The 24,072-nt window shown below is 38.6% G+C and overlaps 1 protein-coding gene across 2 annotated transcripts in view; it reads left to right on the plus strand.

Annotated features, from left to right (window-relative positions):
* Positions 1-24,072, plus strand: part of ARHGAP28 (Rho GTPase activating protein 28) — a 148,622-nt gene that overhangs the window by 113,524 nt on the left and 11,026 nt on the right. For both annotated transcript variants that reach the window (XM_060120913.1, XM_060120914.1), the window contains 8 exons: positions 424-566; positions 2,855-3,020; positions 3,148-3,239; positions 5,520-5,597; positions 10,439-10,601; positions 15,358-15,440; positions 18,189-18,386; positions 18,710-18,823. In XM_060120913.1, the coding sequence (XP_059976896.1) occupies positions 424-566; positions 2,855-3,020; positions 3,148-3,239; positions 5,520-5,597; positions 10,439-10,601; positions 15,358-15,440; positions 18,189-18,386; positions 18,710-18,823 (1,037 nt within the window). The remainder of the gene's footprint in view (positions 1-423; positions 567-2,854; positions 3,021-3,147; positions 3,240-5,519; positions 5,598-10,438; positions 10,602-15,357; positions 15,441-18,188; positions 18,387-18,709; positions 18,824-24,072) is intronic.

Consider the following 24,072-nt stretch of genomic DNA (forward strand, 5'->3'; position numbering starts at 1 on the left):
TTCCTGTGGGGCCTCCACCCTTTCTCCCTCTGCTTTAAGCTTTTGCTTCCCCAATAGCAGCAACGTTGGGTCTGGATGGACTTAATTTTAATATCATGAGAATATATAGAAATATTTCATTTTTGTCTTTCTAATTAATCTTCAATGCTTTTCATGAGACATAAACATCTAAAATTAAAAACATCAGATTAAATAGAAAGTTTGCTTGGATAATGATTATAGAAGTTTGTTCATGTGGAAATCTGATGACACTACATTAATTGCTTAACCGAAATCATTCTGGGTGAGTCTAATGCTTTTCCTGGATGTAAACATTCTAATGTGCTTATGGATTAACTTGTAAACATTTTGTGCTTACTTTACAGTAAATGGTATTGATTGATTAAATGGCATATTAAATATTCCACATCCTCTGTTCTTTAGATGATGAATATCTGGAAAAGGACATTCCACTACAAGCTGAAGAGCTGTCCTTTGAAGAATCTTATTCAGAAATGGTTACAGAGGCTCCAAAAAGAAATAAATTGAAGAAGTCAGATTTTAAGAAAGAAGACTATGTTTTACCTGTAAGTAAAAACCTTTCATGATTATTCCACTAGCTTCCTGTGACTTCTCTGTGGGACAAACTGGGATTTTAAAAAAAATTTCTTTGTGTGTGCACAAAGGCATGGGGAGAGGCCAGGCATCAGTGTTGCATCACACCAGGGACATTATTTGTTGCGCAGTACACAGCCTGCCTGGCTGTACCTGGCAGCCCTGGGTTGAGGAAGAGTTGCTAGGGTATATGCTTGAGTACTGCTTTATAGATGAAATAGGTTTTCCACTTGGCTTGTGTGCTTTCATGCACTTTCTATCCTTACTTTACTTATAACAGTTCTAACTGTATACAGTTCTATATATACAGTTCTAACTGTAACTGTATACCTACTTGTGCATTAGAAGCCACACGTCAGAAAGTCACAGTCATTAACAATAAGAAGTGAGAGCTTATAGGGCAGACACTAAAAACTCATCAAAAATAAATTCAAGAATTTGTAATATTATTATGGGATGGGAAAGTAGAGCTACATACTTCATTAGCCTGAAAGCCTCATTATATATATCCAGGATAATTATATTCTGAAAGCCCAATACAGGAAATATGCTACACTGATCTATTTGCTACTCAGTCAATGCATTTGTGAAGAGTTCAAGATGTGGGGTCCTGAATATTCTGTGCTGATCAGGGCTGGAGGCATGATGAGCAGGGCTCAGGCCGTTTCAGGGCTAGAGAAATGAGTCATCTAGAATCAGGCAGAGGCTTTGCCCCAGGCAGCCTGGACCATTCCTGTGAAGGAGGGGAAGAGGACAGGGCAAGAACTGTAAGACCCACCAGGCGCCTTCTATAGGCCAGACACTGCAGTAGGTATTCTAGTTCTCATCATCCTAGTGATTGCTCCCATTTTACAGTTGAGGAAACTGAGGCCCAAACAAGCTAAGTAACATATCCAAATCTTCACAGCTAATAGGAGGCAGAAACAGAATTTAAACCTACACGTGTCCATCTTCAGAACCCCTCCTGGACCCTATGCAGCCTCTATGTCAGAGGGCACAGTGGCATTCTGGGACAAAAGAGGGAACCCAGCTCTGGGACTCTGGTTGCAGGGGGAGTCCCTCTGAATCTTTGGAGAGAATTGTCCAAGAGAGGATGCTGACCCCCAGTCTCCTCATCATGTCTGTCTCCTCCTGAGTTTGGGCTCCCCTGGGGTGCAGGGCAGCCTCCCATGAAGAGCTCTGCATAGGGTATAGCACGTAGTGTCAATAATCGCTCAGTAATGATGGCAGTTCTTGTTGTGTTGCTGTTCTTGTTATGTATTATTGTCATGTGGGGCCTTGGTTTCAGAAAGAAGGTAAAATAACCAAGTGTTTAATAGCACAAGGTATACCTCAGACCACACCCTATGTTTTGTTGTTTAGCTTTTAAATACTTGGAATTTCAAAGAACAGTTGTTGAATGAATGAATAAATGAATGAATGAATGAATGAATTGGAAGATGCTTTAAAAATCCCAAGGAAGCTCTAGTTTAGGGAACTCCTATGGAGAATGTATACTTACAACTTTGTAATTTAAATAACTATTGTATATTTCTACTTTAGCCATTTTCTTTCAATACCAGGTTTTCTGAGAGCAAAGTATTTGTTATAGATTTTATATATATACTTAAATATAAAATTTGTATTTTACTTATTATGTAATTATATATTAACTTATATAATACTTATATTTTATTATTATTACTTATATGTAATATTTCTGTTATTTATTACAAGAACAATCTCTTGTTTTTTAAAGGTCTTACTTCTTACAGTCTTCACAATATTTCTGGACTGTTGAAGGGTTTTTTATTGTTCTTTTAGTGTATTTTGTTTCCTAGTGTGGAAATGGAGAATATAACAATATAATTGGCTTCAAAATGATAGTAGAATTATTTGGCACTTTCTGTGCATTTTTCTTTTTTAAGAATATTCTGAATTACCTAAATTTGATTTTTAAGGTAGAATAACTATTGTCTCAGCAAGCAGGCGCAATCAGTTTCAGTTGAGAAATTACCTACATTCTTTACATCACAGTTGTGATGATGACGTTATGGTATACTTCAGATCACTGTTTTGTTTCAATTTAGTGTAGTAGTGATCTGCAGATGTTCTAAAAATCATATTCATAATCTTTCTGTGATGCAGCATGCTCCTCAGAGATTTTTTTATGAATAGCATGTCTTGCTGTACAGATTTAGAATGTCCAGGTGGCATTTGAATGAAGGTATAATAATTTTCCTTTGCCATAAAAAATAAATATCCTCAATATGTATTTTAGAAATTTATTGTTCAGAAAACCAGATTTGGCCTAACTGAAGCAGGAGATCTGTCTGCTGACGACATGAAGAAAATCCGCCATCTCTCTCTGATTGAATTGACGGCCTTTTTTGATGCCTTTCGTATTCAACTAAAAAGAAACAAAACGGAGAAAGTAAAAGGACGAGGTATTAAGACTTATTCTGAAAACAAAACAAAACAAAAAGACTTTTTCTGGCTTTAACACTTTGATACATGGGAATAAGACGGTGCTTTTCTGATTCTTTTTTCTTTCTCGCCTATTTTACAATGAAGACAGTGGGATTTTTGGAGTTCCTCTTACAGTCCTGCTGGAAAATGACCGAAGGAAAGATGCTGGAGTGAAAGTTCCCCTTGTGTTACAAAAAGTGAGTTCAATATAAATAAAGGGGGAGTTAATAGAGCCCGTGCTTGCAATGTGCTATTTGTAAACCCACTAATGAATTTTCCTCTAGATTTAAAGACACTAAAGCCCTATTAGGACTTGGGCCTTGGTGATTTCCAGGTTTCCTCCATACATCCACATGACATCCACAAACACTTGGGCATGTCTGCCTTGCTGAGAACTTCTGTAGCCTGTTTCATTGTCTGATCATAAAGCATCAGGTGATGAGTGCAGATGCTCTGTCACATGGCTTCCTTCAGTTATATTTCTTTGAATATTTAAAAAATGTTATTTGTGTGTATGTTTGTGTGTGTATTTGATTATTCTGTCCTGTATAAGAGATGACTAGCAGTCCATTTACTAATCATACAAGTATTTGCTGAGGTATATCACAGGTTGGGTGTTTTTAAATGTGTATGTATAATTGTTTAGAATTTTCCAGACAAAGCTAAATAAAGTAAAAGTCAGCTTATTCTGGTGGTGTTTGAGGCATGACTGAGAAGGTATGATCCATTTAGACAAAGAAGAATTTCGGTTTGGGAGGTTTTGAAACTGATATTACCTGAACTATCATATGTGGTTGTCTGTGACCATCACTGGTTAATGGCTCATTTGCTTTTGTGTCACGTTTTTTTATAGCCAACAATTTACACTGGTTTAATTATGCATTTATTCAACAGTGACATCCGGTGGCACAAGTAAAATTCCAAGCCCTAAACACAAATCTTGTTGAATTTTCAATTCAGTTTTTAAATGATATGTGAAAATACTGAGTGAGGAAACATACTTACTTTATTCACAATAACAATTCTATGTCTCTTTACTATCTTCCTTAATTTTGCTACCAATACCTCAAAGTGAGCTGCTCCTCAAATCAGGTGATTGATTGGCTGCCAGTAGGAGCAGGGAGGATGGCAACCAGGGGGCCAAAGGATGCGGGCGACACCCAGTGTGTGCGTCTGTAGGGCACCTCCCCTGCACCCGGCCGTCTGTACTTGTCATGTCTGGACAGCACCGAGCAGCCCCAGGAGGTCGGTGTTATCATCTCCCTTCTACTGGTGAGGCAACGGAGGCATCGTAGGGTGAGGTAACTTGCCCAAGAACACATAAGAGGTAGATGCAAAAAGGAACACAGTATGTATATCCAAGGCCAAGTCCATGGCGACTCTAAGATTTCCTTTCGTTCCTTGAATTAGAACCAGAATAATGCCCTTTGTCCTCTAGTGAAAGGACAGAGTCTGAAGAAAATGCATAAAAATCTAAGACTGAGAAGATTCAACACAAGAATTTATATTGTTAAGTAGGTGCAAAATCCTAGCACATGGAAGGTGCACAGTAAATGCTAGTTAAAACTAAATCTGGGTTTATCTCGTATTAGCATCTCAGTAGGTGCTAGCTCTAGTTACGCTCCTCATTTAAGACAGCTTGAGGCATTGCTCTTCTCCTCCTGTGGGAGAGTCTTTTCTTATGAACGTGTTTCTTCTTCCTAAATATCTACTTCTCTTCATACCTACAGGAGCTACCTTAGCTCCAGGCACCATCATTTCATGAAGGGAAAATGGCAGAGACTCTGGATCCTGCTCTTGCTGTGTGAACGTGGGCAGATCCTTTCTCCTTTCCATGCCTCAGTCTCCTCAGCAGTAGAATGGGGATTCCACTAGTACCCGCCTCATAGGATTATTGTGAGGGTTAAGTAAGTTAATGTACGTAAAGTGCTGAGAATATTATCTGACACACAGTAAGTGCACAATCAGTGTTAGTGTTTATTATTATTTAATAATAAACCATCATCATTACCATGAGAGCTCATGAGACCTATAAGCCTTTACAGTATGTAATCCCTTGGTCAGATTTCGAGAATCCCTATAGTTTCTTAGCCAGAATAGTGCAACTAATGATAGTAAATTTAGGATCTTTTCTTATTGGTCAATCTGCAGAAAGAGATACAGTAATCAGATCTTAAAATAGTTAAGTGGCAGTGTAGTTTCTTGGTTAAGAGCACAAGCTTGAGAGAGTTGGTGCTATTACTTTTGAGGTTGACCCTGGGGAAAGTGGAAAACAGCTCTAAGTCTCCATTTCCTCATTTGCAAATTGGAGGCTAATGTTGACCTCCTGGGAGAGTGTGAACATTTAACTAGGCATTCAAGTACCAGGCATGTATATATGCTTGGTAATGTATCGATTGTTTTCATCATCATTATTATTTCAAATGTTTGTAATCATATGGAGGTATTTATTTTTGTAATGTATCATTGCTTTCCAGTTCTTTCAGAAAGTTGAAGAATCGGGTCTGGAATCTGAAGGGATTTTTCGACTTTCAGGATGTACTGCCAAAGTCAAGGTACCAAACATTTTCTCTCTTCCTCGTTAGAGATCTCAGCTAGCTGGACCCAAGTTCACACAGGCATCAGGTGTGTCTAGTTGTTTGTTGTTGTTGTTTTGATACTACCACTTGGCCCTGTAGAGCTTTCCTCAATACCTGTGTTCCATGATCCTGGGTTATGTATTCCTTCAGACTAAAACAACAACAATAAAAAGCCAACAACAGTGAAAGAACACATCAATTCACTATCAAAAACTGCTGCTTGTCTTTAATTTGGTAAAGTTGAAATGTCCCATCATTGTTTTTTGAGTTAAACACTTTAGCTTTTTTGTGTTCCTCTCAGTCATGGAATTCATTAAGCCAGTATTAGATGATCCCTGATTTCCATTGTCAATTGCTTCAAACTTAGAAACATTCTTTGGCTTTCCTTTTAATGGAAGTCCTTATAAGAATTTGTAGGAATGGCTGTAACCACTAGAACACTCACTCAGCAGTTCTAAAACCCAATTCCATTTAAGGTAATGTTAGTTTCTACATATAAAACCACCCATGCAATGTGAATTCCTTTACATTCCTACTTCTGTATGGTGGGAAACTCTTCAAGTACAGCAAAAAAAAAAAAAAAAAAGAATTGTTAGAAAAGAAAAGCTTTTCTCATAAATTTCCAGTAAGATATCCCACTTCGTGTGCCGGTGCGCATCCACAATGAAGCGTCCCTCCCTGCCTTGTACATTCCCCTGGTGGGTGGGTGTGGAAACATGAGCAGTTCTCAATAATGAATCCTTGAGAAAAAAAATCTCAGGGAGAGGGAAAAGTGAACTTGGTTCTGTTTGAACTAGTAAAAGGAATTGTGTAGGGGCAGGAAAGCATCTCTTTGCTAATTCATTTGGGCACATGTTTTGGGAAATTCTAGTTGTATCAGAAGTCTCAGAGTTTTTATATAGACGTATGATGAGATATTTTTCAAAGGGGAAACTGAGAGTAAATAGGCTGTGTCTATTGGAAGCTCCAGAAAGCAGGTGCTGGGACAGAGTTAGGAGTAGAAGACGGTTATCGGGGGACCGTGCTTCTCAAGGATCAAGGGGGAGGAGGTGGGCTTGGGCGGGCTGAGCGTCAGACCGGGTGCAGTTGGGACTCTCTCCCTGTGCCCTGTCAGCCCCACGCTGCACTGTCACTGCTGGGGCTGCCTGCAGGGAAGGGCCTGAGGCCAGTCAGAAGATGCCAGCACCTGGGGAGTCAGCTACCTGCATTTTTGCCGATGAACAGCCAGTTCTTTTTTGAAGGGAGACCTGAGCAGTGCTCTGCACTTTGCCAGTGACAGAGGGATCAGCACATCTGGGGGGGCTGTGACTTCCCTGGGAGTAGAAATTACTAAATACTGACACAAGTTCGTTTGGAAGGCAGGAAAGTTCCTAGTGGATCCTTAAGGTTTGTCCTCTCTGAAAGGGATCTACTTTTTGTTTCAGGTTCTCACAGGTATGGTTTTTATATATACTTCTAAATAAATGTATCCTAAATCTGAGGACAAAAGCTGTTACTAGTTTTGGTTAAGTCTTTGTGGTTATATCTGTAGAGTCAGAACCAAAATGAAGTCAGGAAAATGAATTTCCTAAACAGAATTAGACTCCATCCCTCTAAACCTCCCTCTATAATAGGAAAGTTGTATTCGCACATATTCTTACTGACTCTGTGTGTGTGTGTGTGTGTGTGTGTGTGTGTGTGTGTGTGTGTGTGTAGGGGGAACATAATGGATATGACTTAAAATTCTGTTTTTGAAAATAATCAAAAGGAGACAACATTACACAACATTTCTTGTGTGTATGAATTTTAACATCATAGCACAAGTTGCTTTTCTTTAGCTAATCTTTGACTGAAAAATACTTATCAAAGGCCAATAATTCATTTAACGTGTTCTAATAGGCACATGCATTCCTGAACCACATTTAGGTAAAAGTCCCTTTTGGCCCTTAATAGGTTTTATGTAGTTTTAGCCTATTTATTCCATCTCTTACTAGTCCGAAAAATGTAATCCAGATGTTTTCGTGGTTTGAGCTCCAAGAAAGCCAATGTGAAAGAACTCCGGGCCAGTGAACAGAAACGGGGGTATTGCAGTTAGAAAGGCATTGTAACGTGATATAGTAAAGGGGCCTTTATTTCTCTTCTTTGTTCAAACTTTAAACTTTAAAAAAAATTTTCGTCTATGAATGTGCTTGGGGAAAGAAAGTTAAAAAAAAAAAAACATTGTAATTATCCTCAAATTGTGCCAAGTGGATGACGCTAACACTAAGGTATCATTATGAAGAAGCCAGCCTGGGTTGTGCTTTCAAGTCCCGGTTAGACTCACAGGGGAGTAGCCCTGGGGGACGCTGCTGGTTTTAGCCGCACGGGGCACATAACTGCCCAGCCCATTCCTGGATGTGAGGCCTCAGATCATTTGGAACCAATTTAATGCTTTGGTGTTTGCAGTGATTTTCTTTTCCAAAAATGACAGAAATTTGAGCCAAACACCGGGGAATATATTTCATGGAAGAAGGCAGACTGGTTTGACATGCACGGTTTTCTTTTTTGACTCGTGTCAGTTATTCGGAGGCTGCTCTAAATGTTTTATAGTGATGTTACCTGGTCTGCTGGTTTCCCTTCCTGAACTGGTTTTTGAAGCTGAAAGCAGGTTATTTGCATTTTTATAAAGTTACCTCAAAATTGGAAGCAGGTTATATATTTGCTCAGAGGAGATTGAAGGACATGGCTCCTGACCCTTGCCTGGTGTTCTCATTAACAGTGGACAGAAAGCATGACTTTTTTTTAACATGTACACGTCTCTGGCAAGGAAGACTCAGCCCCTGGTTCATAGGGCTTCATGTTTAGGACCACTGTGGACATGTCAGCTCTGCTCCTACTTCCACTGTGCTCTGGTCCAAACTTCTCCGTTTGTCTCACGCTGGCCGTCTAGACAAGACGAGGTGCTGTTATTACCAGAATATCCACACCACATACACATGGGTTTCCTGTAGTAATAATACTAGAGGTTGTAGCAGACCCAGACGAGGGGAGGGTAAGTGCAGCCAGCATTTCCTGAGCGCTCTCTGCATGCAGGCCCTGCCCCCTGAGCTCTACATTGTAGTATCCAATTTAATCTCTGTGAGGTTGTTCTAATATCCATCTTTTAAAAAAAATATGATTGCTCTTGACTTTATTTTATTTATTTATTTTTTAAAATTTTGGCTGCACCACACGACATGTGGGATCTTAGGTCCCCGACCAGGGATTGAACCCACGCCCCCTGCATTGGAAGCTTGGAGTCTTAACCACTGGATCGCTGGGGAAATCCCTAATATCCCTCTTATGGAGCGAGAAACCTCACAGGCGTACAACTAGGCAGTTGTGGAATTAGGATAAACACCTAAAGAATGTGGTTATAGAGCCTGCCCTTGACCCTGGTGCCATGTTGCCTCTTAGGTGGCAGGGAAGTAGTGAGAGGTTAGAATCACCTTAGTGTTTCAGGTAGCTTCCTGTGGCACAGGTCTGTGGGCAGTGGATTTGAATTATTCTGCTCTTGCCAATACTTCCTGCCCACTTGCAAAACAGTTTCCCCTTTGCCTTATGGCAGTGGTACCAGGCAGTGGACAGAAAACATTTACTCCTCCCCCTCTATTTCCTGTTAACAACACCTCCATCTGCCCATTACTCCAGCTAGCGATCTGAGAGTCATCCTGGACTGTTATTTCTCCCTCTGAGTCTCATGTTCAATCCATTACTGATTCTTGAGAATTTTCCCTCCTAGGCGTTTCTTAAATGCCACCTCTTCTTTCTATCCTACAACTGCTTATCCAGGTTAAGTCCTCGATGATCCATCACCAGAAATGGTGCCCTAGCCCGATAACTGCTTTCTGCATCTCTGGCCTGCTTCCCAGCCAGTGCCGATCTCTGAGCTCCCCCAAATCACTTTTCCGCCTACCTGTCAGGAAAGATAAATCTCACCTTGTCGTTCTCTAGCTTCTCTTACATGTTCAAGGCTGGAAGACTTAGGCGTCTCATGAGAATAAAGCAAAGGCCTTAAGGATTTTCAGAGTTTTCCCTTTTTTTTTAAGAATCCTTTTTGAAGCAGTTATTGTCAGTTGGGAAACTGACTCTAACTGCCTGGTATTACTGGTAAACTCTAATTCAAGGGAGCAGTAGAATGGGGGGCACTGGTCATCAAGTGAATTAATAATGTAAAATGCAAGTAAAACTTAAGGATGATTAGTGATTGTTTTAAAAAGTATTTACACAGTGTTCCCAACCTTACGAAAGATTGGGCAAACATGCAGACATGTGGAAGACATGTGTACGTCTTGGCATGAAACTTTGCTGTAACTGCTCCAGGAAGATATCATTGGTGTGCATGTTGCAGTGAGGTCAAAGTTCCTTTGCTGGGATATTTCTCATTCTGTATGTGAACTAGCCAAGAGGCATACATTCTTGATCTAATTTAGAAACAGAAGACGGGGTGGCAGAAGTAAGGCATCATTGAAGAAAAGGGGGAAGTGGAGGCTTTGTCAAAATCTAGCAGTGCATTTATGATGTGGGCATAGGCAGTGTTCTGCCAAAACCATATAAATGAAACTATGATCTGAGTAAAGAACTTCTGTATTTGTATAGATGGCAAATTATTTTCAGATTAACATTATTCTAAAAGGATTTTAGAAAACATTAAAAAGATATATTCAGAAATAGCCATTTCAGTTCTTTAATCATGTTGAAAAAAGATAAGCTTAGTAGATATTAGCTTTTCAATCTAATTACAAAAATAGTTTATGTAATGAGAGTTTTTAAAGGGGGAGGATCAGGTGGTAAAACTCACTATTTTCCTTGATTTTCAGCAATACCGTGAAGAACTGGATGCCAAGTTTAATGCTGATAAGTTTAAATGGGAGAAAATGTGCCACAGAGAAGCTGCAGTAATGTTGAAAGCATTTTTCAGAGAACTACCCACCTCTCTCTTCCCTGTGGAATATATACCTGCTTTCATCACTCTAATGGAAAGTAGGTGGAAGAAGTTAAGTGTGAATGGACTAAGTTACAAGGCCAATAAAGTGGCACAGAGCAGAAGAAATATGCATAATCAGATGTGATCATAAATGTATAGATTTGCTATTTCCTGGTACTGCTTGATGAGCTATTGAGTTTGATGGTAAACTGTCATCTCTTCACATGTTTATATTTCTGAGTCTGGTTGATATGATTTAGAGGGTTTTATAATCATTAAAAGGCAGAGAGGGTTACAGAAAGACCTGGCTCTTGAGATTTGAATTCCTGCTCAACCATCTGTTAACTATGCAGTCAACCTTTCTAAGCTTCACTGCTGCACCTGTAAATTACAGATAATAATTACTTGTCAGGGTTGTTGTGGGTATTGAATGAAGACATCTAGGATAGTGCCTGGTGTATAATAGTCCTTCAAAAAATATAAGATCTCTCCCTTCTTTAAATCCGAGGTCCTGGGTCTGATGATGTAGCATGCAGTAAGAAGGTGTTTTGTCTCTGAAAATTACAGTATCACATAGTGTTTCTGAAACTTAAAAAGTCACATAGATGAGGCCTTAACTGAGGTACTTGGATAAAAAGTATAGAAACTGGACAGTGTGTGTTGTATTTGGCAGTCAGAAAGTAATTTCATCCTAAAGGTTGAATATTGAAGAAGGTGTGATGAGAGAAATTCAGAAAAGTAGGATGAGGCTACATAGTGTGGGCTTTGACTACCAACCTGAAGAATTCAGGAGTCACAAGTCTAAATATGTATAAGCATGCCAAGTAAGTGATTCTATATGGACAGAAAGGGACTGTGGCCAGATTGAGAAGACATATCCCATATAGAGAAGTTGGCCACTGCTCAGCTCTGGATGATGGTTACCATGCAGGAGTGAAAGCCAAAATCCAGGCTTTAATGACAAAACTCTTCATTTGAAAATGTCAGCCACAAATTCAAATTTTAAAACACTACATGAGCGTAGCAAGTATTACCCGTATCTGCCAGTTTACAACCTTCTGCAGGTTGACCAGAAGTATAAAATCCTTAAAATCACAATCAGAGAAAATAATAGTCACATCCTAAGTTGTATGACAAAATTTGTCCTAAAAATTAGTTGGTTCTAAATCTTTAAAATTTTTAACTAAACCAGATTCATAAAATAATCCACTGTGTCTTCAGAGAAAAGAATATAAGACAAGGCAGTCCTTTTCTAAGCTTTAATTGACATGCTGTGACCAGTATCTCTTTTCTTTGTATGATGTAGTATTTTTGTTTTATGAAAGAAAGAACTAGTTCTCTTCATTCTTTATTTTATTTAATTTATTTATTTATTATTTTTTTTAAAGAAGATGTTGAAGGTAGGAGTTTATTTATTTATTTATTTATTTTTGCTGTGTTGGGTCTTCGTTTCTGTGCAAGGGCTTTCTCTAGTTGTGGCAAGCAGGGGCCACTCTTCATCGCAGTGTGCGGGCCTCTCACTATCACGGCCTCTCTTGTTGTGGAGCACAAGCTCCAGACGTGCAGGCTCAGTAGTTGTGGCTCATGGGCTCAGTTGCTCTGTGGCATGTGGGATCTTCCCAGACCAGGACTCGAATCTTCATTCTTTTTTATTTCAGATATTGTATATTTTCAGTTCTAGAATCTCCAGTTGCTACTTTAAAACTATTTTCTATTTATCTGCTGACATTCCCTATCTTTTCATTCATTGTAAGCATATTTACCTTCATATCATTGAGCATAGTTATGATAGCTGCTTCATAACTAGTTCCAACATCTGGGTCATCTGAGGGTTGGTCTCTGTTGACTATCTCTTCCCTTGAAAATGGGTCACTGTTTATGTCAAGTAAGTTTAAACTGTATCCAGAACCTTGTGAATATTTTTTTGGAAACTCTGTGTTCTGTAATATTTCTCCAAGGAGTGGGGTTTTTTTGGTTAGTTTTGTGTTTTGTTTGTATTTAAGCAGACAATTTGCTATTTAATACTTACCTGTGCTACTCCACATATGCATGGTTTATGGGGTGAGCCATCATTTGGGTGGATTTTACACCAAAATTAGGGCCTTCTATATCTTGACCTTCCCTTTCTGGGATTCCCCATAACTTCCCAGTGTCTGTGGTCCTCCTGAACCCTGCCCTCTCTTTGTTCAGGCCAGAAAGATTGGGATTTTCTTTTGGAATTTCAGCCACCTCATGCCATTACTGTCTATGGCCTGACCTCAAACTAAAAGCCAGGAAATTGGACACTCTCCCTGTGCCATTCCCTAATGCCAAGTGTCCAATGCCCTCCTAAATCTGCCTGCTTTTGTTCATTCTCCACTGCCTCAGGTAGTTGTTTTTTGTACATTGTCCAGAGTGTACAGTTGTCTTAAGGAGGGTTGATTGGGTAGGAGCTTACTCAGCCATACCAGAAACAGAACTCCCTCCCTCTGTTTCTAAGTCAGAGAAACACAGGATCTTCTGTAAAGTTTGCTGTCCTGGAAAACAGGCTGCAGAAGTCTTAACTTCACTTTGATCTGCAGTTTATATACTGAACAATTCATCAAAACAAATGGTGCCACAGAGGATTTTTTTGTTTTAGTTTTTCTTTTTTTGGTCTTATGGAATTATACAAGGAAGAGTCAATCACCATGTAAAACCTGTTTGGAGAATCATATTTAAGAAGGAAATCATATTAATTAAATCATATTAAGTTTTTCTTAATATCATTATTCAGATGTTGAAGCCAGTACACTTCAATGAAGGGAGAGAATCTGGAAAATATCCTGAAAAGTTTCACAGGACGATCCGCATTTATTTGTATGACTTTGAAAGTGAAAAATAGTATATTGTCGTGATTGATTTGATAACTAGCCAACCCCACAGGAAGCCCAGTGTTCTGGGCTGATGCCATCGGGAAGAATGGCCTTTTTGCCACCTGGAGTAAGCTCTCGTTGTAATGAGATTTTCTGAAGGGAAGAACTGTGGACATCTGTGTGTTTAAGCTGCCCCTGTATTTACTCTAAAACGGAGGTCAGAGAATGTAGTCTTTTCCACTAGTGTAATTACTTTCTCTTTTCAAACTTGGTCCAAAAATTGCCCATAAAATTAAAAGACTAATAGTTCATCAATCAAACCTTAGATACTTTCATGAAAAGTTGAATAACTTTCTGAGAAAATAATGACCTCAGGAGTGAAAAAAATGACTTAACCAGGGTGCAATAAATGAATTAACTACAAAACTATTAACCACAAAACAGTGTAGGGCTGGGTTTTCTAAGCAAAATGAAAATGGATTATTTGCCAGTTTAGATTTTTAATCTTAAAGGGAACTTTGTAATTTATCTGGAATTAATGGAAATAGAGAGCCTGCATCTGCATCTATTGTTTCCCCCCAGAGGTTTTTTTGGGTTGCATTGGAAAATTATAGACAGCCCTTAGCCTGCAATTTATGCACTAAAATAATGTCTTATCTGTCCCCAAATGCTTTGTACTGAGATATACTCCTGCTAGTGCCTGTTATTCAGGCAAACTCACATCAGTGTGCATTAGCCATTTTCAAAAACAACCTGGACCTGTGTCATTTTTGTTTACAAATTTGACATAAATTTTTAAAAATCCACATGGGGATTGTGCTGAGACAATATGATATGAGCCTATAAATACTCCTCCCAACTGTTCCTTCATTACGTGGTTACACACAATAATCATGTACTCCTAACTCGGATGCACACGACCTCCTGTGACCTAGTAGTTTGTCACGAGAGTGTTTCCACTACTGTAAAGCTAAGTAACTCTATAGGCAGCTGACTGCCTTTATCCACTGAGTCATAAATGGATAGATTTTCCTTCAACTTGAGAGCTCCCCGGGGGTTACAGAACATCATGCTTCCCTGCAGGACCTCCCTACCAAGAGACCATTTTGGGGAGAATACAGAAAGAACAGGCAAAGCCTGGATGCTCTGGAATACCCTACGTTTTCAGCACAGCTGGCTGTGAATTATCCAGTTGTGGATAGATTTCCTAAAATCCTTTCCCTAAAATGGGAAAAGAGCCAATATTGAGAACACACAGTAGTAGAATGCCAACTCTCTGGTGCCATCTTCTGGATCTCCAAAGATCCAACTGTGGTTACCTTCCCTTTCATGTCCATTTAAGAGCTAAAATAAACGTCACTGATCATAACAAGAGCAAACACCTATGGAGGTAGCTATGTACAGGTACTGGTGTAAACACTCTGTACATTAGCTCATTTAACCTTCATAATGGCCCAGTGAGGTAGGTATGATGATGATTCCCATTTTATGGATGATAAAATAGAAGCAACAGGGGTTAGATAGCCTGCCCAAGGTCACTCAGTGACTAAATAGTACGTGCAGAATTTGAATCTGGTTCTAGAATCTCTGCTTCTAATTATTATGCTTGGCTGCCTCATTGTATGGAAATAAAATTTATTTTCTCTTGAATTGAACTTCAAGCCAACTGTTTATAGCATAAAAGTAAAGCAAGATCTATGAAAGTACTTTGAAAAGAGAAATGTTATACAGATCCAGAATAATTTTGAGGATCTCGTTGGCCACCTGCCCCTACAGTGGCATCCTAGGATGCTAAAAAGGAGTTGATAGACTGAGGCTCCTGTCCAAGTGAACAGACTTACATTGTCAGTCACAAAACCTGAGTCTTTACCACTGAAAGCTGTCAGGGTCTTCGTATGCCACCAGATGTTAGCAAGAAATGCTGTCAGAATGCATGAGCGTTGTTCAAAATGTGTGGTTATTTCTGTTTTCTTGTTAGGAGGGCCTCACATCAAAGTACAGTTTCAAGCCTTACACCTCATGATCATGGCACTGCCTGAGGCCAACAGGGACACAGCCCAGGTATGTTGTATCGACCTCATGGTCTGTCATTGACTCTTATTGGTCAGAGGAAATGGCTCAGGTGGAAAAATGAAAACTGAGAGGACAACTTACCAACCAGCTGAGCCTGCAGCAAACCCGCTGCCTTTCCTTGTTCCCACCGCTGTTCTCCTGAGGAAGCCAGGAAAGAATGTGAATCCTGGAATCTTCTTTGAACATTTGTTTCATTCATTCAACCTGTTAAGAGATGTTGAGCATCTACAGTGTGCCAGGCACTGGGCGAGGGTTAGGAGTAGGAAGAAGAAGCAAAGATGGAAGACTTAAATGGAATAATGTCAGAAGTGAATGAAACCCCTGCTTTAAATAAAATTTCTAGAATGTTCATGTCTTACCATAATCCAATTTAAAGAATTATAGAATCCCAGAAGTTTACAGATCACCTGATAGGACCTTGCCATTTTCCAGATTAAGAAAATTAAGCTCAGAAAAGTGATTTCTCCATTAATATAAAATAGAACATTTGATAGAATTGTATTCCATAGTTCTCCATCCCAAATATCCCTCCTTTTATTTCAAATTCATTTCTCTGCTTTATGTTTGTAAAAATCAAAGTTTCTGTTGCTGTTTTGATAATGATTCTGTATACAATAGGAAATCTGTTATAAGTACAACAAGTGCTTGGAATCTTTTTTTTTTTTTTTTTTTTTGCGGTATGCGGGCCTCTCACTGTTGCGGCCTCTCCCGTTGCGGAGCACAGGCTCCGGACGCGCAGGCTCAGCAGCCCCAGATCACGGGCCCAGCCGCTTCGCGGCATGTGGGATCTTCCCGGACCGGGGCATGAACCCACATCCCCTGCATCGGCAGGCGGACTCTCAGCCACCGCGCCACCAGGGAAGCCCCAGGTGCTTGGAATCTTTAAAATGAAATTGAGGTGAGGATGAGTTGGAAAGAGTTATAATTTTGAGGCCAGTAAACATGATGCTGAAAACAAAGATGAGTCTTCGTGCTACCTCTTGTCAGACATTTCAGTTTGGTGAGGACCTTTCCTCCTACCAAGTGAAACCATCTATGTCAATTATATTATATCCTCCACCCAAGAATGGGGACTGGCAAAGGCATAAGAATGTCTGTTTTAATACAATTTGGTATTTTTCAAAAGCTGGAAATTTACTAGCTTTTTTTTGTTTGTTTGTTTGGCTTTGTCTGAACAATGCTTTTTTTTTTTTTATCCAAAGGAATGAATCTAGTATCAGATATCTGAGTCAAAGTGTCATTTCCCCTTTCATATAACTAAGAATGTAGCAATTATCAAAGAATTTAGTACATTCCTAACAGAAGATCCTCTCTGTCTCTCTCTCTCTCCCTCCCTCTTCCATTCTGAATTGTGACTGGAATGAAGATTGAAGCTAGTGTGTTGTAGAGATCAAGATGTCTGGCTCAAGAATTAGGCTTCCTTGGATCAGATCCTGGCTCTGCCACTTAATTAAGTGACGCTGGGCAAAGCTACTTAATCCCTCCCCACCTTAGTTTCCTCATCTGCAAAACAATAATAGTACCTACCTCACAGGGTTTGGAATGATGATAAAATGAGTAGGAGTATATAAAGTACTAAGAATAATGCCTGGCTCACAGTAAACCCTCAAATAAATGTTAGCTGTTATCACTAGTATGTGCTGTCCTTTTTCTCATTACACATACTATAGCAGAATTCAAACTTGGAAAACCAAAGAGCATCTCCTTTTAGGATTTCAGCCCTCTTGGTGAATTTTAGAAAGTTCTGATAGGCATTTATACTTTGGTGGCTCAGCCAAACTTTTATTAAGCTTTCTCAATTTTTTTTAATGCTGAGCACAGGTGCATGTAATCATTTCCCTTTGGTCTGCTGAAGATTCCAAAACTGAAAAGCAGTACAAAAATGACACCCAAAAAGTGAAAGTTTTCAGCTTTTTGACTGAGATATTTTTGAAGTGAGGAATGAGATACTTATTTTGTTGTTTTTATTCTTTAATTTTTTTCTTTACTTTATTTTTAAATTTTTTATTGAGGTGTCATTGACATATAACATATTAATTTCAAGTAAGCAACATAATGTTCTGATATTTGTATACGCTGCAACATGATCACCATAGGAAATCTTGTTATCCTCCATCACCATTACAAAAATTTTTTTCTTGAGAGAACTTTTAAGATTTACTCTTTGTAACTTTCAAATATGCAATACCGTAGTATTGACTATAGTCACCATGCTGTATGTTATATCCCCGTGACATTTGTTTCATAACTTATTTATTTTAAAACTCATTTTTTTCAATGGACTTTCCATTCCCAAGGAAACAAAATAATTTTTAACAGTAATGCCTTAAATTAAGAGTGAATTACTTTTCTACCTTCACGACAAAACTGCATTTCATGTTTATTTGAGCTGTAGTGCTTTCTCTCTCTTGTTTACTGTTTAATTTTAGTATTTGTCAAGCTTGTTTAAGATAAAAGAAAATAAGAAAATGCAAACTATTATTTATAGAGATCCCAACATAACAAATTCCATAAAAATGGAGCTACTTTTATGAAGCAGAGAAATGAAAAAACTCTTCACATTTCTCATTAGTACTTTTAAGCAGTTAGAGGGGACACATGACACATTCAGCCATTCTGTAGCTCCGACAATTTTCCAGAGGCCCAGTGAATGGGTATGGAAATGAGTGATAGTAATCAGTGATGCCTCTTCCTAATTTACAATGACTAGAGTGACACTGTGCTGTTTCCTATCAGGCCCTCATGACATTCTTCAATAAAGTCATTGCCAACGAATCAAAAAACCGGATGAGTATATGGAACATTTCTACTATAATGGCACCAAATCTTTTCTTCAGTAGAAGCAAACATTCTGACTGTGAAGAATTACTCTTAGCAAACACCGCTGCCCACATCATCCGCTTGATGCTAAAGTACCAGGAGATGTTGTGGAAGGTGAGTGACAATGTGACGACTAGGATGTTCTCATGTCTGCTAGCGCCCAGGAGATGTAAAGACTCATGAGCAAGCACTGCCCTCAGGCACAGGGAGAGGTGGGAGACAGTAATCCCAGGTTGCTGGTGGCATCTTTATCATTCCTTAAGGCTGCTCCCGAACACATTTTCCTTTAAACAGGAATCCTCATAGATTTTCCTAATCTTTATGAGGACAGAACCACAGTTCCTGGTTCCTGGATACTGAGTGGCCAGAAGACAGACTCTACCAGGGAGGTTTAACTCAAGTGTTTTCCTTCTAGTCAAGCTCTGTTTCTTCTCCAGGTTCCATCTTTCTTAATCGCTCAAGTCAGAAGAATGAATGAAGCCACGATGTTGTTAAAGAAACAGCTTCCAAGTGTCAAAAAGCTGCTAAGGAGGAAGACCATAGAACGAGGGGTAATAACTAAATAAATGCACAAATATCATGGCCACCCAGGCTCTTATTTCTCACAGTGATGCACAAAGTAGCTTGTAATTTAGAACCAAAATTGTTATATTCTCATAAAGTGTCAGTCTTATAACTATAAACACTGTGGAAATTGTGTTCATGACAGAGTACTGTGGTCTTTACATTTTGTTGAATTATGTGATTTGCAGTTGAAGTTTTTGAATTATCTCTGTCATGAAGATTACTTAAGGGCAAAATGATTCTTACAAATGCTGAAAGTCAACATTTCAGTCCCTGTGAACTGGATTTAAGGGCAATCCAGTAGTCAATATATCTAATAAGTAGAGATAGAGATTTCTGTAGTGATTGGATACTAAAAGAATATGTAATCCTCAAGTTGTTTTGTGTAAATTCATTACATTTCAAAGAATGTTTGCCTTAGCGCGGTTGTCTGTGTGGAGATGGATAATGGAAACAGGCTTTAGAATTATCTTTATTGCTTTAATTTGAGGATGATCGTGAGGCATAGCATTTGGCCTTGAGGAGGATGTAGAGATACAGGAAACTCACTTTGTCCTTAAAGGAACGTATATCTAGTAGAGAAATATCTGGTAGAGAAATGTACACAAGAGCCATGAATATGCATTCAGTGTGAAACGTGTCGTACAGACAGTGTTCTGGGAATCATGCAGAGGAGAAAGAAATGTGCTCCAACGTGGAAAGTGTGCAGACTTCACGGAGGAAGTGGCATTTGAGCTGCATCTTCAAGGATGGATAGTAGCATTTGGAAGGGAGAAAGGAGGGGAAAGTTCATTCAGGGAAAGGAGTAGTAAATCCCAAGGCAGTAAGGTAGGAGTATTGCTAATTGATTTATCACAAACAGGCTGAATGGCTGTGTTCCCTCATTGATTATAGGCAAAGTGACTTCAGATCAACTAGAACCAGCACATTAAATTTGGGAAAAAAATTTTGTTTTGAGAAGAAATTCACATAATATAAAAGTTACCATTTTAACTATTTCAAAATGTATAAAATTTAGTATATACTTTTAGTATATTCACAAAGTTGTGCAACCATCACCACTATCTAATTCCAGACTATCTTTACCACCCCCCAAGAGAAACCCCATACCAATTAAGCATTCACTCCCCATTACCCCCTCCCCACAATCCCTGACACATTCTTATCTACTTTCTAGCTCTATGAATTTACCTATCTGGACATTTCATATAAATGGAAGCATGTAGTATGTGGCCTGTTATGTATGACATCTTTCACTTAGCATAATGTTTTCAAGGTTCATCCATGTTGTAGCATGTATCAGTATTTCACTTCTTATTTTTCATTTGTGTTGCATTTCTCTTGGGCATATGTTGGGTCATATGGCAACTCTATGTTGACTTTCTAGTATTTTGTTGAGAATTTTTGCATCAACTTTTATAAGGGACACTGGTCTGTAGTTTTTCATTTCTTGCTATGTCTTTGTCTGGCTTTGGTATCAGGGTAATACTGGCCTTATAGAATGAGTTGGGAAGTGCTCCTTCCTCTTCAATTTTTTGGAAGAGTTTAAGAAAGATTAGTGTTACTTCTTCTTTAAATGTGTGGTAAAATTCACCAGTGATACCATCTGGTCCTGGAATTTTCTCTGTAGGAATTTTTTTTTTTTTGGGGGGATTACTGACTTAAGTTCTTTACTTGTTATAGCTCTATTCAGATTTTCTATTTCTTCTTGAGTTAGTATTGACAGTTTGTGTGTTTCTAGGATTTTATCTGTTTTAGCTAGATTATCTAATTTGTTGAAATACAAATTGTTCATAGTATTCTCTTATAATCCTTTTTATTTGTATAAGGTTTGTAGTAATGTCCCCAGTTATACTCTTGATGAATAATTTGAATCCTCTCTCTTTTCTTGGTCAGTCTAACCAAGGGTTTGTCCATTTCATTGGTCTTTTTGAAGAGCCAACTTTTGTTTCATTATTTTCTCTAGTTTTTTGTTATTCTCTAGTCCTTATTAAAACTCAGATCTGTATTGTTTCCTTCCTTATGCTTGTTTTGAGTCTAGCTGGCTTTTTTAGTTTCTTAAGGCGGAAGGTTAGGCTATTAATTTGAGATCTTTCTTTTTAACATAGGCATTTACATCTATAAATTTTCCTCTGAGGACTACTTCTCCTCCATCCAGTAAGTTTTGGTGTGTTGTGTTTCATTTTTGTTCATTTCAAGGTCTTTTCTAATTTCCCTTAGGTCCATTGGTTATTTAGGTATGTGTTGTTTGATTTCCATATTTGTAAATTTTCTAAATTTCCTTTTGTTACTGATTTCTAATTTTATTCCATTGTGGTTATGTAACATACTTTGTATTATTTTGATATTTTAAACTTCACTGAGACTTGTTTTGTGGTCCAACATATGTCTATCCTGGACAGTGTTTTATGTGTACTTCAGAATGGATTCTGCTGTCATTGTCCTATATATGTCTGTTAGATCTAGTTGGTTGATAGTGTTGTCTAAGTCTTCTGTTTTCTTTCTGATCTTCTACCTACTTCTTCTATCCATTATTGAAAGTGAAGTATTGAAGTCTCCAACTATTGTAGAACTTTCTATTTTTCCCTTCAGTTATTTAATTTTGGACTATATGTCTTACATGTTTTAATCCTCAGTTTCTCCATTACTGCCTTCATTTGTGTAAAATAGATATTTTCTTGTGTACCACTTTAATTCTTTTGTTGTTGTTTTTTACTATATATTTTTGAATCATCTTTTTAGTGGTTGCCCTGGGGATTATAAGTAACATCTTAATTTATAACAATCTAGTTCATATTAATATACCTTAAGTATATAAAAACTTTCTACCTATATTCTTCTGTCCCCCCACATTATGCTGTTATTGCTGCATATTACAGCTTTATAAATTGTGTGCCCATCGACATAAATTTATAATTGTCATGTACTTGTCTTTTACATTAGATAAGGGAAAAGTGAGGTTATAAACAAAAAATACATTATATTGCCTTTTATATTCTCCTAAGTAATTTCCTTTACTGATATTCTTTATTTCTTCATGTGGATTCGAGTTACTGTCTAGTGTCCTTTCATTTCAGTTTGAAGGACTCTCTTTAGCATTTCTCTTAAGGTAGGTCTGCTAGCAGTGAACTCTCTCAGCTTTTGCTTATCAAGGGAGTGTCTAAATGTTATAGTTTGCATCTACCAACCCCAAACTCCCAGTCTTCAAGGATTTTTGCCAGATGGAATTTTGCTTGTCAGTATTTTTTTTTTCTTTCACAATTTTAATATGTCACCCCAGTGTCTTCTGGCTTCCATGGTTTCTGCTGGGAGATCAGCTATTATTATTGAGGAGCTCTTGTACTTGAATTGATTTTTCTCTTAATGCTTTCAAGGGTCTCTCTTTATGTCTGTCTTTTGACAGTGTGATCATGATGTTTCTTGGTGTGGATCTCTTTGATTTTATCCTATTTGGAGTTTGTTGAGCTATTTGGATACATAGATCATTGTCTTTCAGCAAATTTGGGGAGTTTTCAGCCATTGTTCCTTCAAACGTTCTTTCTGTTCCTTTCTCTCTACTCCTTCTGGAACTCTAACTGTGTGTACGTTGGTGTGCTGGTGTTGTTCCACAGTTCCTCTAGGTTCTGTTCATTTTTCTTCATTTTTTTTTCTTCCTGTTTCAAGACTGGATAACCTCAAATGACCTATCTTCAGATTTGCTGATTTTTTCCTTCTGCTTTTTTTTTGACCACATCGTGCAGCTTGTGGGATCTTAGTTCCTGACCAGGGATTGAACCCAGATCCTCAACAGTGAAAGCGCAGAGTCCTAACCACTGGACCACCAGGGAATTCCCTCTTCTGCTTTCTTAAATCTGCTGTTGAACCTCTGTAGTAGGCTTTTCATTTCAATTGGACTTTTTTTAGCTCCATAATTTCTTTTTGGTTTCTTTTTATGATGTATTCTCTTTATTTGATATTCTCTATTTGGTGAGATATCAGTCTCATGGTTTTCTTTAGTTCTTTAGACACAGTTTCCATTAGTTCTTTTAAAGTATTTAAAATAGCTTTTTCAAGTACGTCCAATGTCTAGGCTTCCTTAAGGAGTTTCTTTTGAAACTATTGACACTAACTTTTTTTTTCCTGTGTATGGGCCATATTTTCTTTTTTTTAAAATTAATTTATTTAATTTATTTATTTTTGGCTGCGTTGGGTCTTCGTTGCTGCACGAGGGCTTTCTCTAGTTGCGGCGAGCGGGGGCTACTCTTTGTCGCACTGTGCGGGCTTCTCATTGCAGTGGCTTCTCTTGTTGCGGAGCACGGGCTCTAGGCTTCAGTAGTTGTGGCATGCAGGCTCAGTAGTTGTGGCGCACGGGCTTAGTTGCTCTGCGACATGTGGGATCATCCTGGACCAGGGCTCAAACCTGTGTCCCCTGCATTGGCAGGCGGATTCTTAACCACTGTACCACCAGGGAAGTCCGAGCCATATTTTCTTGCCATTTTTTTTGCCTGTCTCATAATTTTTATTGAAGAATGGACATTTTGAATGTTAAAATGTGGCAGCTTTGGATTCTTCCCCCTCCCCCTGGTTGCTGCTTGTTATAGCTGTTATTTATTTGTTCATGACTTTTCTGCTGAACTAATTTTGTTATGTCTATATTCTTTGTTTAGTGTGGCTACTGAAGTCTCTGTTCCATTAGCCTAGTGGTTAGCTGATGTTTGCACAGAGATTGTCTTAAATATCTGAAACCAAAAAAATCTCCCAGTCTTTGCAGACGAGCTCTGTGTGTTTGTGTGCTTGACACACCTTCAGTATTCAGCCAGGCAGTTTACAACTTGACCTGAACCTTCAGTTCCTGTTTGGACAGAGCTTAAAGGTCAGCCAGAGGTGAGAGCTTAAGTTCTTTTCAGGTCTTTCCTGAATATGTGTACAGCCCTGGGCATGCCCATGTCCTTCTAGATTCTCAGGTATATGTTGGAGCTGTTCAAAGACCTTATTCCCCAAAGCATCTCATTCTCTAGGCTTGCCTCCCAAGATTTTTTCGTTAGTTATTTTTTCCCCCAACTCTTACCCACTACATCAGGCAGCAGTGATTAAAACATTTGCCTGTAAATGTTTTCAACATTACACCGCTTTAGCACTGGTCAAGTTCCAAGTTAGGCAAGTTAAAGGCAAGCCAGTCTTCCAGGGAACAAATAATTAGAATTTTTTGTGAATGAGGTCCATTCTGCTCCCTTCAGTACCTATACCAGAAACGCAG

The sequence above is a fragment of the Lagenorhynchus albirostris genome, chromosome 14 (genome assembly GCF_949774975.1).
Source record: "Lagenorhynchus albirostris chromosome 14, mLagAlb1.1, whole genome shotgun sequence".
In the NCBI taxonomy this organism is placed as follows: domain Eukaryota; kingdom Metazoa; phylum Chordata; class Mammalia; order Artiodactyla; family Delphinidae; genus Lagenorhynchus; species Lagenorhynchus albirostris.